Source organism: Prunus mume, linkage group LG7 (assembly GCF_029339155.1).
Source record: "Prunus mume cultivar Tortuosa linkage group LG7, ASM2933915v1, whole genome shotgun sequence".
Lineage (NCBI taxonomy): Eukaryota > Viridiplantae > Streptophyta > Magnoliopsida > Rosales > Rosaceae > Prunus > Prunus mume.
The window spans coordinates 1,240,686-1,258,130 of NC_142704.1; the positions used below are offsets into that span (position 1 = coordinate 1,240,686).

At 36.7% G+C, this 17,445-nt stretch overlaps 3 protein-coding genes across 3 annotated transcripts; 1 reads left to right on the forward strand and 2 right to left on the reverse strand.

Annotated features, from left to right (window-relative positions):
- The first annotated feature begins 2,079 nt into the window (after positions 1–2,079).
- On the forward strand, positions 2,080–6,117 carry IQD22 (IQ-domain 22). The gene is made up of 4 exons (XM_089041449.1): positions 2,080–2,718; positions 4,193–4,393; positions 5,038–5,115; positions 5,196–6,117. The coding sequence occupies exons 1-4, from the start codon at positions 2,296–2,298 to the stop codon at positions 5,826–5,828; spliced, it is 1,335 nt and encodes a 444-aa protein (XP_088897575.1). The 5' UTR covers positions 2,080–2,295; the 3' UTR covers positions 5,829–6,117.
- Positions 6,118–7,218: 1,101 nt separating this feature from the next.
- On the reverse strand, positions 7,219–10,492 carry LOC103337435 (RHOMBOID-like protein 2). Its single transcript, XM_008240590.2, has 5 exons — positions 9,859–10,492; positions 8,878–9,041; positions 8,178–8,341; positions 7,787–8,037; positions 7,219–7,567 (listed from the first exon to the last, which is right to left on the reverse strand). The coding sequence occupies exons 1-5, from the start codon at positions 10,134–10,136 to the stop codon at positions 7,456–7,458; spliced, it is 969 nt and encodes a 322-aa protein (XP_008238812.2). The 5' UTR covers positions 10,137–10,492; the 3' UTR covers positions 7,219–7,455.
- A 5,239-nt stretch (positions 10,493–15,731) lies between these two features.
- LOC103337433 (large ribosomal subunit protein eL24-like) lies at positions 15,732–16,827 on the reverse strand. The gene is given in 4 exon segments (XM_008240589.2): positions 15,732–15,980; positions 15,982–16,050; positions 16,284–16,432; positions 16,521–16,827. Coding segments are annotated over 4 exon segments (492 nt in total). The 5' UTR covers positions 16,710–16,827; the 3' UTR covers positions 15,732–15,895.
- Between the last annotated feature and the right edge of the window lie 618 nt (positions 16,828–17,445).

The following is a 17,445-nucleotide window of genomic DNA, read 5'->3' on the forward strand; positions in this document are numbered from 1 at the left end:
TGCCAAAAAGCCATGGCCTCCCATGCATTAGTCATAAACTTGTCACGGACGTTTTGGGCCGTGTCTCTCTATCAATCAATTACTCTTTAGAATCTATCTTTTATCACTCATGATATTTGGGATTTAGGGAATTTTTTTTAAATGACTTTAGTTGAGATGATGTGGGAGAGAAAGAAAAGGTACTGGATTTCAAGGTAGACTTTCAATCCAAAACTAATGTATGAATTGATGGTAAGTTTACTAATCCGATTATGGATTATGAAGAATTGAATTGGGAATGAATTAGATTGAAGATGAGTTGAATTAAGGAGAATTAGATTTCGGATTCCTATTGAAGTTGTTTACTAAACCATATGAATTGAGGAAAATTAGATTTCATATTCCTATTGAAGTTGTTTACTAATTGGGGTTTGAGTGATGCTAATTACTAAAATATTCTCATTGTTGGGATAAAGTATATGATAAATTTTGAATTTTTAAAATTGTGTGTGGATATAATAGGTAAAAAAAATGAATTCATAATACGTTAGATCTCTGGGAATTAGAATACTATATTACACCAAAGAATTGAATTCCTCAAAATCAAGAATCAAACTCCTAATTTTGTGTGAGCCTCACTTACTTTTTAATTTGTTGATGTGAAGTAAACACAAAATCCTCCATAGTTGGAATTCAATTCCTGCTTCAAATTTCAATTCTTGATTAGTAAACACACAATGAGTTAAATATGTTACACCAAAACCCCAAAATCTTGTGTCATCCAAATACTCTCATTTGCTTAAGTCCTTCTTATATTCTAAACTCATGTCGTTTGTTACCCACCTCTAAATGTGTTTAATGCTTAATGAAAATTGAGGTAATGTGCTTAATGATGATGTATGTCATTTAGAGAAATTATTGAATGTGACCGACATATCGTCATGTGATGTTATCAATCAACATATTATAATATTATCAGTAAGTTATATAATTGAGATGTCATGTACTTTTTTTGTTGTTGAGAAATTCTAGGATTTCATTCATAATTGAGCACACACAAAAAAAATCACAAAAGGTCATTACAATAACAAAAATAAATAAATAACAGATCGGTCTAATATCAAAATTAATACAATCTGATACACATCTACTAATGATCATGCAGAATTGAAGAAACTCTGACATAGACATTTCAACTAAAATTGCAAAAGCAAAATAATAAAAAAGAGATACAATTGTGGATCCAAAGGAATCATGAGTTAGTTAGAACAAGGAAGATAAATGTAGAACAAATTAATTTTTATCTAGTGGTAGTTGGTAGTAGTTACCACTAAGTTGAAGTAAGTCTCAAATTTGACTTGTGTAGATAGGAATCTAATGCCGATTAATTTATTATTACACACTTTGGAAACATATTTTTTCTTTTTTGTTTTGTAAAAAAAAAAACAAAGATAAATTAGAAAATCAATTGAAAATGAGGATGAAATGTGCACAATTACCAGAGTGATACGAAGAAGAAGAAAAGAATTAGCGTTAACACTAACTTGTGACAAGAAGTTGTCAAGAGCTTCTCATATTTTCTCACTCTTGTCCTTGCGAAGCAAGATCCTCTTCTTTATTTTTTCTTCCTTAGAATTTTCTTTACTATTTTAAACACCTAATTAGACAAATCTAGATCATTTTGTCTTGGCAATCCATGGTTTTATGCATATGTATAGGTTCTAGTTTGCAAGAACAATTCAATACATCGCAACTAAAAATAGGATGCTCATCACGCGTCTGCATGTGCATGTGCATGTGACAAAAGTTATGAACAAGAGAAAGCACAATGCCAGATGATTAGTCTTTTTATATCTTTTATTTATATTATTCTTTTTAAAATGAACACTAAAAACCAAAACGTTATCAGTGATCCCAATTTATTCCAATCTTTTTGTTCTTATTCCAATTTGTAATTTCAGAAAAACTAGAAAAATCCAACAAAAAAAAGAGAGCAAACGACGACCAATGTAATAAACCAAACGCGCCATGCAGAGCATGGAGTTTCACTTCCCTACCAGCATGTGTTTTAATCAACTCCCCATCAATGTCCCCTCCTTTGACAATCTCCACCATATAAATAAATTCCCTCTTTTTCTTTCTTTCTTTGCTCCCAAGTCCCAACCTTTCATCTCTCACTCTCTCCCTCTCTCTCTCTCCCTTTCTCTCTCTCTTCTGCAACTGCAAATGCAACTCCATAACCAAACCCACTTACTCAAACCACTTCCATCACATCACCCTTAGCCTCTGAGACACTTCTCCGAACAACCCAAAAAAATGGGCAAGGCCTCCAAATGGTTCCGCTCCATCCTGGGCCTCAAAAAGCCCGACCCGACCCACCAAACGTCCACCTCCTCCCCAAAACCTCCCACCAAAGACAGACGCCGCTGGAGCTTCGTCAAGTCCTACAGAGAAAAAAACCACCACCGCCATCAAAACGACACCCCACCGCTTCCTTCCGACTCTGCAAACGACGCCGTGGTCGACCCCAACAAACACGCCATCGCCGTCGCAGCCGCGACCGCCGCCGTGGCAGAAGCCGCAGTCGCCGCAGCGCAAGCCGCCGCCGCCGTGGTCCGCCTGACGAGCAGCGGACGGTGCCCCAGCAACCCCGCGGCGCACGTTAGCGCGGCCCGAGTTGGGGTCCGCGAAGAAGAATGGGCCGCGCTGAAGATTCAAGCTGCTTTCCGAGGCTGTTTGGTTCGTATCACCGCCGAATTATTATTATATATATATATATATTTTTTTTGTACAAGTTTTCTTAATTGACCGTTAATTTCTGATTAAGTTACTGGATTGGGTCGGGAAGCTGACACGTGTCCCTTCTTTCCCGTTAGGCTTCGTGCTTAAAAACTAGTGTTCCTTCTTCTATTCTACCACTACACAGTGAAAACTGCTGCACGTTGGTTCTGTAACCGAAGGTCCCATACGGCGTCGTTGTAGAATTCATCTCCTACCCAGTTGGGCTACTTTGAGCTGTACATTCCATGTCGTTTTCCTCAAAACGGCAATACGTGGAGCTTCTTTTGCACTGCCGTTTCTGGGTCATCTCTCTGTCAAACACTGAAAGAGACCCTTCCAACATTTTTCTAGGTTGTGAAATAGGTAAACCCGCTAAAATGCACCGGGGTGCGTACTATACCACCTTCTTCCAAGAAAAACCCGTGTGGACCACTGGACCTCTCAAGGGTTATTCTTACAGCACATGGTCATTTAGTTTTCAGAGGCCTTCCATTTTTGTTGTGTTGCGGTTTTCACAGAATGGGTGGGGCTGAAACTTTTCTCTTTTCTTTTCTAGAGTAAGTTGATTTGGTTTGCCCAATGACAATTTTTTTAATGTCAAATTGTCAATGTCTTGGTATTCTTACTGTGGTTTTGCCATTCTTTAATTTCCTCACCTAACACTTAGTTTAATTGGAAGGGAAGGGACTTAATTTCAATTGGGTTTCTTAGTTCTTTTGCCGTTTCTGTTAGGGTTCTTTAATTCCAACAGCGTTTGATGTTTCCTCATAGTAGAAACCAAAAGGATTTAATACGATCTAGTCAATTGGGGTTTTACAGTAGAATGGGACTTTCTTAAAGAAACCAAGTTGTTAAATTAACAGTCCCTTTGTAATTGATGCATTTTAAAGGAGTGGATGTGGATGGCCAAAAGTTTTCAACTCCATGCGTGTTGACGTTTCTGACTGTTGGGTCCTGCACACTTAAAGTTTTGGTGGGTTCCTTAAAAAGAATTTTCTAATTGACTTTCTTAGGAAGAGAGGAGGGGGGGGGGGTGTAGGTTGGGTGCTTTAATGCTGAATTAAAATGTAGACAGCACAGTACAGTCAAACAATGGGATGCTTTTTTGCAGGGGCTGGTAGTGAAACGTCCCTGTTTTCTTTTTTTTCATGTCAGAGATATAGATTCATTTGGTACTTGGCCAAAAATAATTTCATTTAGGCGCTTGTTCCATTCGAATTTCTGTGTAGGTCCGCGCACCTGCTCCTCAGCACCATAATTTATAATGTCATTTAAGTTTAGGCTATTCAATCATTAGGTTGGTATTGATATCCTGGTTTTGTTGTAGTTGACATTTTGTGTTATTACTTGGTTGGAGTTTTAGAATTATCTCGAATGCGTTTTAATTGGTTTTTCATAAGTTAAGTTACTTTGTCAAATGGATATTTTGAAGGCAAGGAGAGCATTGCGAGCATTAAAGGGATTGGTAAGACTTCAGGCACTGGTAAGAGGTCATATTGTGAGGAAGAACAATGCTGCGCGGTTGCAGCGGCTGCAAGCAATCTTGCGTGCTCAGGCGAGAGCTCGAACAGGGCGGTCCCAAATTTCTGAGCTCTCACATTCAAGGACCAAGTCTTCTCAATTTCACCAACCTGTAAGGAAAATTTTCCTTTCCCTCCAATATGAGTTTTTTTTCAAATAGATTTGAACTTCGGGTGGGGGGACCATTCTTTTTTTTTCATAACAACTTAGAAGGCTTTTCTATTCATGGATGTGCTTTTCAGTACAGACACGTATAATGTTGTGAAGGAGGGTTGTTTGGTAGAAATTTAAAGAGCTCCATGCTGCATTGATGTGTAATTATATGTTATAAGAAACTTCCAAATTTTTTTAGGTTCATATGGACAGTGGACGCTACTTTTGCTGTCAAATAAATGAGTGGCAGGTTGACAACTAGCATAATAGATATAACAGTTAATGTCCATATCAAACTTGTAGACAGATAACATGTTAGAGGGGACACGTTGATGGTTAAAAAGCTTACTACTACACAGATGTTGAGGCTTTTCTCAATCACTGGTTTTACCTCATCAGAAAAATAAAAGACTAGTTAGTTATTGATATGATCAACTGAGTTGTGATTGACTATCTGCTAATTAGCCATTATCATCTGAGTTCTAATTGACCATCTGTAATTGATTTATGTGTTTTATGAATCACTGATGACCTAAATATATCATCTGCATTCACCAAATGTTTGTTTACTCTTTAAACAAGAAAAATCTCTTCTACATGCAGGGTCCAGCAACCCCTGAAAAAATTGAACATCCGATCCGATCCAGGAGTACAAAACTCGAGCAATTTTCAACACTCAGGGTATGCTCAGATCTTTTATTTTATCTGCATTGTCATGCTTTCTACTTACATGCAATCCTTATGCCTACTACATCCTGCAGCGGAATAGCTCCAGATCATATGGCACTACAGATGATGAAAAGAATGACAGGGTCCTTGAAATCGATACTGGGAAACCATTCATCGCAACTAAACGGAGAAACCTTTTCCACTCTACTCATCTTGCTCTGGCTTCAGACCAATACAGCCATAGCTTTACCACTTCAAAAGACTCTACAAGCCATCAAACACTTCCAAGTCCATCTTCTTGCGAGGTCCAATCTTTAACTCCATTGAAATTCTCTCGAGAGGTTGAGGAAGACTCTTTCTGCACTGCCAACAGTAGTCCTCAGTTTCATTCGGCTTCATCAAGGGGCGGTAATTCAAAGAGAAGTCCCTTCACTCCCACAAGGAGCGATGGCTCGAAAAGTTACCTAAGTGGCTACTCAGATTACCCGAGCTACATGGCATGCACGGAATCTTCAAAGGCGAAGTTAAGGTCTCTTAGTGCTCCAAAGCAGAGGCCTCAGTATGAAAGGTCTGGCTCTGCAAAGAGGTACTCCATTCATGGCTCTGGCGAATTGAAATCAAGTGCTCAGAGGGCGTCTGCCTTGCACACAAACTTTGCAAGCAAAGCCTACCCGGGATCTGGTCGGTTGGACAAGCTTGGGATGCCTGTGGGTTACAGATACTAATGGGGTGCCCTTTAGGGGTTTCACCTTGAGGGGTTTCAACCCCTCCACTGTAATTTTGAATCTAATCTGGCTAACTGATGTACTAAACTACTTCATTGTCCTTGTAATGTTAAGAATTTTATTAGCGTAGGGGCATATATTTGTGGGTCTGAATCAAAGGCTGCTTCCGGAAAATGCCATTACTTTCTGTTTCAGTTGTAAAATTAAGTTGGCAGAAGGTGAAGTGTATTGCATGAAACTTTTAAGAATGAAAAATATATAGAAATATTAAGTGGTATGCCATTTGACCTTTGAGCTCTCATTGAAGAAAAACTCTGGTTATTGTTAAAGTCAATGAATCTGTTGACTTTTCAATCATTTTTCCCCCTTCGGAATATCACATAGGTAAAGATATCTGGCCATACAAGAGAGAGGAAAAAAAAAAAAATTAGAGGACAGAGAAATTGGCTAAAGAACTTCACCCACAAACATCACCTATAGAATTAACAAAACATGTAACGTCATTTACAAGTATGTCTGAACGAACGCGTACACGTGCAAATGTGTATCTAAAAACAAGGCACTTGTCTGTGTTCAATGGATTTCTGTTCTTTTTTCTATATACAAATGCAAAGTCTTTCATCTCCAAGGAAGAAAACTTCAATGTGCAAAATTCCAGCCAGCTGTACTGCCTGGATGTCAACTTTAGAATTAGGGACTAGAAAATGGGTTGAATTGAATCAACCTTGCATTACACTAGGACCAAATGATTTTGGGTCTGCAGATGGGTCATTAAATCATATGCCAATTGGGCTACTTTTTGAAGCTTCTTCACATGTGGGTATGATTATTATTTTTTACTTATACAAGCGATATTGGAATATGGGTGAATCGAACCTAAGACCTCAAGTGCAGGGTACATGTGGGTATGATTTAAGTTACAGTTAAACTGGAAACAAACATAATAAGAGTAACACATGTGATTTAGACCAGTTGAAGAAATCGGAGTCTGTCCCTTTACACTGAGTTCAACTTCACATAGATTAGAGTAGTTTAAAATATCACCTATCACAGACATTGATCAGCGCTTGTGGTAGCATTACGCATACTAATACTGTTGTAAACCTTGTCGGTAAACCTTATCAAGTAACAATCATAAGTAGCTTGACTTTGTAAATCTTATCAAATAACAATTATAAGTGGCTCGACTTTGGCATAGCATAGCACCCACATAATGGAATGTCAAACGGAAGTCTCCTATTGTGTATAAGTCGGTAAATATAGTTGGTTCTTGCAAGTCTTCCCCATACTGAATGGGCAGCAACCTTAACTTATGGTGATAAAAGTTTGGCGAAAAGCTGCTCAGAACTTGGGCAACACAAGTCCAACAGAACAAGGAGGAAAATATCCATTTTGAAGGAAAAAAATAATATCTGTATATAACGGAAAGACATCTTCTGTATCAAATATACATATTACTACATATCTCCATGTACCAAGCAAACTAGAATATATCATGTGTTCTATGCATGTACATCAGCGAGGGTTCCCAACGAAAGAAACATATTATATAAAAGAAGAAAAGAATCAGAGACAAGATGAACAGGTCAAGGTATGGAAGTTGACAAAAGAAGAGGAGGGCCATCTCTCAGTTCCCACATTTCCATCTTGAGGTTGGCACACAGCTTAGGTAATGGCACCAGCTGCAGTGCTTGTTTAAGTTCTCTCCTTTGAACAGCAACACCAATCCCGTAGTTAATCTGCATTTAACAAAGAAAATTGAAAATTACTCATCTCGAAATAGTTTCATATGTGCTAATGTGTATACTTAAACTCATCCATGACAGTAGAAACAAAAAAGTATGAAAAAAGGACCGACAATATGGGGATGGTCTCCGATTTGAACCAGATTAAAATGCAATGGAGACTAAACCATGCAAAATTCAAATAATAAATTAGAATTCCAGCAACAAGCTTACCCAGCAATCAGTAAGGCAGAGGCAACCAACAAAAGAATATATTGATAAGGCTTGTGCTTAGATTTGACACGAGTGTCAGCTGGAAGATTCCGACTCTCCATCCATCCAAACTGAGGACGAAGGAGCAAAATAAAACCAAGGAGAAACCCAGCCAAGAATCCTCCGATGTGGGCGAAGTTGTCAACATGAGGAAGAATTCCAACTGCTAAGTTAATGGCGATAATGACTATAAGCGTCAATAGAGCTGCAGCCTGGAAGGGCAAGAGAACAGCAAGAGTTAATGACTGTAAAACATTCCGATCTTAACATGAAATCATGATACAATGCAAACATCAAATCCATTTAAAGAATATCAACTTCACTTTATAAAATCGGAAAATCGGTAGCAAACCTTGTTGGTGTATATACTCCAGTTAGTGAGAAGCTCCGATAACATAGCTCCCAGAAGTCCAAACAGAGCGCCAGAAGCACCAACAGAAATATTGCGCTGAATAAAAAGGGCTGATAATATGCTCCCACCAAGTCCTGACAACAGGTAGATTATCCCCACGCGCACTGCCAAATCATTCAATCCAGAACTGATGTTAGAATGCAACAAAACCATCATAAAAATAGAGTGGTGATTTCCCCACTCCTTTTTCTCCTATTTTATCCACTTACACTCCTTTTTTATTTTATAACTAAAAAAGGAGTGTAAGTGGATAAAATAGGAGTGGGGAAATCATTGCCCTAAAAATATGTCAAAGGAAAATACACTAATAATGAAATTGAACAAGGCTTAAAATATCTAGACGGTTATCATCAGGGAACAAAACAATTATTTGAATTGCCTTTAATTCAATTTGAATGCACAAATGCATCCAGCACAGTAAAGTGATGCTGGAGACTATAAATAAAAAAGGACTCATACATAATTTAGAATAAATTCAAAAGAGTTGAATATAGAAAAATAAGAATGTTCCCATATCCGCATTCTTCTAAATGTAAAGAACAAAAGGCTCCCCTTTTAATATGCATAATCATGAAGTCCTAAAATTGACCTCATTTTACTTAAAACCTTAATTCAAGGCATGGTAAGAAAAATGGCATACCAAACCCAAATTGCTGTTCAAGGCGGATGCCGATAAAGATCAAGCTCAGCATGTTTGCAAGCAAATGAATGACACCGGCGTGCAACCAAATACAAGTGACAAGTCTCCATCCTTGATGCCCATGTACAACCTTGAACCACTCCAGAGCTCCCAATTTTTCCAATCTGCAAAAGCAGGAAATATTTATCAGATAATAAAAACCAAAAAGCGAAAAGGAAAGAGAAATTAGTTTCCCATCCAGACACACCTGGAAACCACTTTCATCCAAGTATAATAAGCAAAAATAAATGGAACTTAAAAAATAAAGAAGCGAAAAAAAAATTCAGTCTTTGAACTATGGCTTTTTAATTTCCAGGATTCGATATCCTTTGTTCAAATCACACAAAAGTTCATCACTTTGTGGTCAGAAAAAGGGTCATTCAGATAAATTTGTCCTGGCATACGCTACTGGATTATGAATTAGGATATCAATGAGTTAGAATAACAAAAATTCCAAGCAGAATAACACAAATTGAAAAGGGGGAAAAAAAAAAACTAGTCCCACAAATGCAATTAGAAAAAAAAACTCACACTTAGGATATCAATGAGTTAGAATCTCAGACCAATCTAGCATTATGAATTAGGATTGGAAGTTTAAAAACCAAAAAAGAATAAACAATACAGGAAGAATCAGAAGAAAATCATGCACTTCAAACAATTCTATCATCCTAAACTCAAGGGAGCATGCCCAATCAGAAACTGAAAAGGAAAAAAATATCAAAATGAGAAATTGAAGTATAAACTGCTGCTTAGTAACATTCTGGACATCATATAACATTGGAAAAACAGTAAATTCTCAACTTGCACACAACCAAATAAGCAAACCGTATTTGCCCCAAAATCATAAACTTTAAAATTACAAAGCAATCATATTTCTCAAACCCAAATCCAAAAACCGAGAAAAATCACTAAATTGAGAGATGGGTAATTCAGAGAACTCACGTGGAAGAAGATGGGCCAAATAGAGGGTTCTCCTGGAGAGGCTGAAATGAAAGCCGACCAAGAAACTTGGCTACACACTTGCCATCAATACCAGTATTGTTCCTTGGACAGTTGTTGACAAACATAGCCACAATGAAGACAATAATATTGGCCACCACAAACATAGGAATCAACCAGGATGTCCATTGATGCTCTTGAGTTCCCGCATAGTACTGGTTTGGGTTGTAACTGTTGTTGGCTCTGGGTTTTTCTGTTCCTGCTCTTTCTAGATCAGCCATGGTTTGATTTTCTTTTTCTCTCTCTGTTTGTCTCTCAAGTCTCAAGCTTTTTCTCTGTGCAATGAGAAAGGCCAATGTTTTTTGGGTTGGTGTTTATATTGTGGAAGAAAAAAAATGGGAACAGAGATTAAGAAGTGACTTGGAAGCGAGCAGAAGACGTGTTTTTGGATGAAGCAAAAGAAAAGACGAGAGATTTGGAAGCAGAAGAGTTGGGTGGGCAAAGAAGGTTGTAGATTTAACAGTCGAACAAGTAATGTGAATAATGTTTAGGAGGAGAGAGTGCTTTGTATCTCTCTCTCTCTCTCTCTCTCTCTCTCTGTATTTCTTGTATGTAGGAGAGAGAGCGCTTTGTGCCGACTTGGCTTGTCTGTCATTTTATATATTTATATTACGCGGTGCTGTTAATATTCCTTAATTAATAATCACATTTACTTTTGTGAAATTACATCGTTATCCCTGCTTAAATCCTTATCTTAAAAAAACAGAGAGCATTTTCCAACAGAAAAATGAAAAAGAAAGTTAGGGCATATGGACCAGTTCCATACTTCTATGTGGATAGGACGGATCTATGAATTTTTCTTACAGGAGTCAACGTCTAAAAGGGTAAAAACTTTCTATACAAAAATAAACCCATCAAAATGAAACGATAATTTATAATTCATAATTAATTTAAAAAAAAAAACCAAATCACAATTGTCCACGATGAGTTTTCATATTCTGAAAACGTCCCATTATGAAAAATCCACCTTTGAAATTAAATTGAATTTGGGGCTTATTCTTTTGCTTTGTTGTTGCCACCACTATGAGGATGCCGGTGCCGGATGGGGTGGTTGGATTGGATTGGTTGAAGTTGAAGGTTGGTTCAATATGATTTGGGGTTTGAGGATTTAGGGTTTGGCAATTGAAAAAAATGAACTGAAACTGATTTGGGAGAGGGGAGTATCGGGCTCTCTGTTAAAGAGTCCGCCTTAAATAAAAAAAAAAAACTTGAGCCAAAACGACGTCGTTTTGGCAAACCTATTAGTAGAACGACATCGTTTTGACGTCGAGGAGAAAAAAAGAAAAGAGAAGCGTGAGCATAGAGCAACAGTCTGGCCTCTTTGGAGACTTTTATCAAACACTTTGCAGAGATCAATTTTCTCCCATTTAATGACAGATTTCAGAGGTTGCAGGGTCACTTGACCACCATTGCTCCTTTGTAAATCCGTCCCTGTATGTGGAAGTTATTTGCTACTGTTTTATTTATTTATTTTATTAGACATTTATATTTGTAATTTCTTGTGCTTGCCAATTGGCAAATGTTTAGTATTATTGGTGGGGTGTGTATATATATAACGTCATGCAGAGAGACCAACTTTAGATACCAACATACCAACTCTCTAATAAAGGTGGAGCCCACCAATACAATGGGTCACACATTCTATTAGAGTTGAGTACAAGTTTATCTAAAGTTGGTCTCCTAGCATTTTCCATATATATAACACACGTGATTGATCAAATTTGTTCCAATTCAATGCTTGGTGTGTCTCAAGAATATTAATTTGTTAAGCAAAACATGATAAAATAATGTGGTTCGCTTTATGTAATGTTGTTGAGTTTTTTTTTTTTTTTTTTTGGGAATAATAAGATAAGAAAACTAATTTTATTTAACTTCCTAATAAGATAAATTAATTCAACGCTTTAACTTCCTTTTCAATTGCGCAATCGAGCCATTTTTTAGAATAATCAAATTCAGATTAATTTTTCAATTCCAAACTTGTGAAGGGCAAAAAAAGGCAGCAGCCAAAGAGTATAACAAATTTGCCATTTTAATATTTTTTTAGAAAATTGATTTCTCATTGTCATGCCACCATCAAAATACTAAGTCCCAAAAACGCGAGTGAAAGGATCATGCCTCCACGTGGCTTCAAATAGTAGGAACGCAGCAACATCAAGATCGCACAATGGTTTGGGAGGACACGACAATGACTCAGCACTTCTCCAAAATAAATAAAATAATGCTACTCTTATATAAACTGATGTAACAAATAAGGCAGACAACTACATCAATTAAAATTATTTATTATTTATTATTTATTTTTATGATTTACAAATATATTTTTTAATATTTTAAATGTTTCACTATTCTCTGCTTTTTACTTTATATATATAGATTAACATTTTAAAAAAATTATTAATTAAATATTTTTTTAATTAAAATTCACTTCATTGAATTTAATTGATGTATTACAACAAGCAAAATGATTTAAAAGGAAAAATTCATATACAACTGGGATGATGACCTTCTTTTTTAATTAACCTTTTACTTGATTATAGCTCGTGAGGAAGATTTGACTAATCCTTCTTAAAAGGTAATAAAGCATAAGCATCTTCATGATTCCCTATAAAGCCCACAAATCGGAGGGACTTTCAAAGCATGATTTAACAAAATTTGCTTCTGAAAATAGGGAAAACCTAAGTTAACAACCGAGAAATTCTTGTATCCATCTGTCATATACAACAACACATTCAAAATGATATGACCCATAAAGCCAAATTAGACTTAAATATACGAGTGATCTAGTCACGCAATCGTATCATACCTAAGAATTTTCCACATACGTCTGATTTGCTGTGCCACGAATAACATATATTCCAAGACAAGACCCACCATAAATTGATCCCCACTTATATTATTGTAGAACCCTAAACCAGAACTTAGCTTTGGGTACACTAGAATCCTTCCTCAAGTTGGAAACTGATAATATATTCTTTGGTTCCAACACTTTGCAAATTCCAAAGCTTTTTGTTTTTTTTAGGTTTTCACTTCTGAAAAAACTGCTCGAATGTAGACAAAGTGGCTAAAAAGTGAAAACGCATGCTTCTAATTGCTTGTGCCAAGGAAATCTTTGTAATCCTAGGGATTATATTCTCAATTTTCATATGTACGGTATATAATTCAAATTACTTTAAATTACCCTAATTTACATAGAAGAAAACCGAACTCGATTACAAAATAGAATAATACAGTGTCATGAATAACTGCTTTAATCCACATCAACTTGAGCATTGTGTTGTATTTATACCATAATAAAAGTCAACTATACAAAGTACAACTGTTCGGTTGTTGTCCTTTACTTTATACATTACGTGATATGAAAAAATGTTGAGCAAAGACTCATTCTGATATATATTAAACTGAAAGGTTCACAATGTCAAGGCCAAATGACACTCCATGCATAAACGTTTGCTTCCTCTTTCTTTCTTTGTTTGGAGAACTTAGTCAACATGACAACAACATACCATCAAAGTGAAGTAAGAAGAACCAACCTACCTGCCCCACAAAATGCGATAATAAAATCAAAATAAGCCAGCGCTTATCATAACTTCAACAAATGGATTCACATCTTTAATCAATAGACCCAAGCCAAGTAACAAAAATTGAGTTTTCCATTTTATTCGGTGCCGAGTTATATAAATAAAAGATAAAAATAAAAACCGAAAAATCTCAAATGAAACAATCCTAATTTATTTAAACTTGTATTCTCTACTAAGTTTTTTAACGTCCATTTTGTGCTTACGTCTAAAACTACACGGTTTTAACTATTTGGGTAATTTGGTGAGAAGTAGGCACGAAGTTTGGGTTGAGGTGGTGGACAATGCATGAGCAAAGCTTACGCGTACGTATGATCCCTTTTGACACAAACAAGACAAAAGCTGGCAACACACAGCATGGTGTGACATTCTGGTTGTTGGGCTTCGAAGAGTTGAAGGTAGAGACAGTTGCTTAGAAGCCACATGCTCCCCTTTTTAGTCCGTGTTTTTTTTTTCTTTTGCCATCTGTGCATGCCATTCTTGTATGTTTGTTCAGATCAGCTTGGCAAGTTATTATAATTATTTATTTAATTAAATGATTTAAAGTATTTAATGGAGGAGGAGTATCAAAAGACTGCGTGCTTAATTGATTTAATTAGTATCTTACAGAATAAGAATGGTTCTTCCATGAGCCAAACATGAGATTTTTTAAGATGACCCTATTGGCCTATTTCAAGCTGCTAGCCTTTTGCTTCCATGGAAATTTAAACCTTAAATTTGCTTTTCACCTAAGCTAATGTTGTTGGCTCTTTTTAACCAACAGAATGACTTTCGTCACATTGACAATTCTCTATACACGCGTAAACAACTAGAAGAAAGAGCTAAGAATCACTCACTTTCGACAATCCTCTATACATGCGTAAACAACTAGAAGAAAGAGCTAAGAATCACTCACGAACGAGGACGAGTATGTTTAGCAAACTTGGTTTTCACAAAAACTTCAAACGGAAAAAGGTTTTTAACTTTCCGTGTGCAATTAAAGCAAACCAAACCACTATTAGTACTTTTCTGCTAAAAGGTTGACCTTTATTGCATTTGTGTTTTGCCCCTTTTTGCTGATACTGCAAGATAGAGCCGTTGCTTGCTGATATCAAATAATCAAATACTATTTGCCCTCCCACCAAGTATTTACAGCTTGCGCAATAAAATAAAATAAAAACAAACAGCTAATATGAGGGCTCTCTAAATACTCTAAAATTTCCCTTGATGTTTTCTCTCACATATTCTCTCCTCCTCTCTACTGGTGGTACAAGTCCAGAATGACAAGTGTTTACCTATTTCTCTACAGTTTTGGGGGGCATATTTTAATTTGGTTCATGCTAAGTAATAATTTGATATTTTCTGAAACTTGCTCACATGAGTAACAAGATTTGAGTGTCATTAAGCAACAAGATCCTTGTTCATGTGACACAGAGATATGGGTCAGTTAAAGAAACCGCTTTGTATAACATTAAGCCTCGTTTGGTTCTTAAGATGAGATTGGATAAGTCACTAAATCTAGTATACATTTTTTCTCATCTATTATACAGGACAACATCAATTACTCATACACACGTAAGACACACACCTCTTTATTGCAGGAAACTTTGTATCTCTTCAGTAATGTGACAGATAAATACATAAGATTATCGGTCTTCACCGATCTATGAACTTTAAACTAGAAGTCGATAGTGACATCCGAAGTTACAAGCATAAGTTTATGCATATAATCTGGATGGAAACTTATTTGAGACTGCTTGTCGAAAGACTAAAAGCGACTTTATGACAACCAAAAACACTTTAAAAAGTTCAGAAAATCTTAGAATAAGTGCTTCAAAGTCTTGAAAGCGCACTTGATTTCAATTAAAAATACGGAACCTTAAACTGATTTGCTTCCATCTCATACGAAATAAACAATATTTAGCAAAATAATCCGGTGAAAAATACCAGCTCTCTGTAAAAAACATTGGATTTGTATTGCCCAAATTTCGAGAGAAACATAACTCATTTCGCCTATTGGTCATGCTGGGTGTCCAATCCAACTTAATCCCAAACTTGGGTCTAATCCATGTTTTTAGACTACCAAACATCCCACCATATAATCCAAACCCACCAGACAAGTTCATTATCAAGTCATACTCAGAGGGTTTGTACATACAAATTACCAAAACGAATGTCTAAAACGACTCAACTTTTCCAGGTTGACAAAACAAGTTTATCAGCTGTGAATAAAAGATATATTTTTTTCTGAACTCAAAGGCATTAAAATATAAATGATAAACCTTCACTAATGCAACAATATCCAAAATTGGAGTGGCCAACAATGCCAATCAATCCATACATAAAATCGAAACAAAAAAATATGTCGATCGTCTAGGCAAAATGCTAAGGAGAATAAATATTGAGGATGGGGGGAAGAAGAAAACTTATCGCTTTCCACCACCACCTCCAAGCTTAGGGGCTTTGGGGGCAGCAGCCTTGGGCACATTGCCCTTGGACTGACCCTTTCGACTTGGACACCAATTCAGCCTTCTTTGCCTTCTTCTCATCCTTAGTCTTCTTAATCCTCTCCTTGATTTCACTGACAAATACGCATAAACACACATCCATCATTGATTTTATAAAATATAAACCAGAATTTGATTTTATCAAGCTGATCAAATGACCCAAAATTGATTTTATCAAGTTGATCAAATACCCCAAATTTGATGTTATCAAGTTGATCAAATGACCCAATCTACATTTTATCATTGTTGATCAAATAACTCAATACAGATTCTATCACTGTTGATCAAATAAGCAGCAGAGCATTACCGGAGAGCGGCCTCACGGGCGGCGTCACGGACCTCGGGCTTCTCTGTCCTTCGCTTCTGAATAACTTCCAATGTGGCACCAACAATGGACCTCGAATAAGGCTTTTTGTTTGAGCGTCGCTTCTTCTTCACAGCCTCAGCAGCAATGTCCTGAAATCACAACACACAAGAGCTTAGAATATTCAATCGATTCGAAACGAAACGCATCGTTTCGTGAATGTGTGTTTTGTGTAGGTACCTTCTTGTGTTGCTTACGGTACATGGCGGTCCAGGTGAGCTTGGAGGGCTTGAGGCGGTTGTGAAAGTACCTCTTGCATTTGGAGTTGGCGAAGAGGAAGACCTGAGAATCAGAGCGGATGAATCTGATTCCCTTTCCGGGGTAAATCTTGGCGCCGCTGAAACGACAGAGCTCGGTCTTCAGAACCATGGCTGCTCTGCTATGTGGTGGTCGAAGCTTAAAGCTCTGGTGTCGCCGCCGGCGCCGCTGCTGCTCTGCAAAATCCGAGAGCCCTGTCCAAAGTCTAAAACCCTAATGCTTCGGCTACCAATTTAACTTCAACTGACTGACCAAAGGTCGCGCCTTTCTCTGGGCCAGAAAATGGCAACTAAAGATTGAGCGGGCTTTGGTTATCGTCGATTTCAAGCCCTAAAAGTTTGGGCCTCACCGGTAAATCTATCTAGAGTTGTACGCATCCATGTTGTTAGCCCCGATAAAATTTTGTAATCTTAGAAAAATGTTTTGGAATTAAGTTAAATTATTTTGGATTTATTGGAAGTGCTAGAAAAATGTTGGAATTTTTTTAAAGGTTTTTGGGAGAAATGGAGGTTACAGAAAAATAGTACAAGCCCCAAAGAATTTTTGGGGGAAATTTTTAACCAATGATATTGACAAATGCTATTTATTTGTATGATAAAATTGGATTTTACTTTTTTAGGCTTGATTATTATAAATATAAATTGTTTTTGTTTTACTTTCTATAATAGTTTGATTTTGTCTCAAATGCAAGCTAGGGTGTAGATCCTTTAATAATAAATACATAAAATGATAAATAAATAAATAAAAGTCCTTCACACAAGACATAATGTTAAAATGGTCAAGCTCCTCTAAAATTGGACAAACTAGTCCAGTTAATGTTCGACAATGACATGAAATAACTTTTTAT

Coding starts and splice junctions, on each gene's coding strand:
- IQD22 (XM_089041449.1), top strand. CDS start 2,296: ATGGGCAAGGCCTCCAAATGGTTCCGCTCCATCCTGGGCCTCAAAAAG. Junction 2,719..4,192: donor CTGCTTTCCGAGGCTGTTTG/GTTCGTATCACC, acceptor GATATTTTGAAG/GCAAGGAGAGCATTGCGAGC. Junction 4,394..5,037: donor CTTCTCAATTTCACCAACCT/GTAAGGAAAATT, acceptor TTCTACATGCAG/GGTCCAGCAACCCCTGAAAA.
- LOC103337435 (XM_008240590.2), bottom strand. CDS start 10,136: ATGGCTGATCTAGAAAGAGCAGGAACAGAAAAACCCAGAGCCAACAAC. Junction 9,042..9,858: donor TTTGGCCCATCTTCTTCCAC/GTGAGTTCTCTG, acceptor CTGCTTTTGCAG/ATTGGAAAAATTGGGAGCTC. Junction 7,568..7,786: donor TCTGCCTTACTGATTGCTGG/GTAAGCTTGTTG, acceptor TGTTAAATGCAG/ATTAACTACGGGATTGGTGT.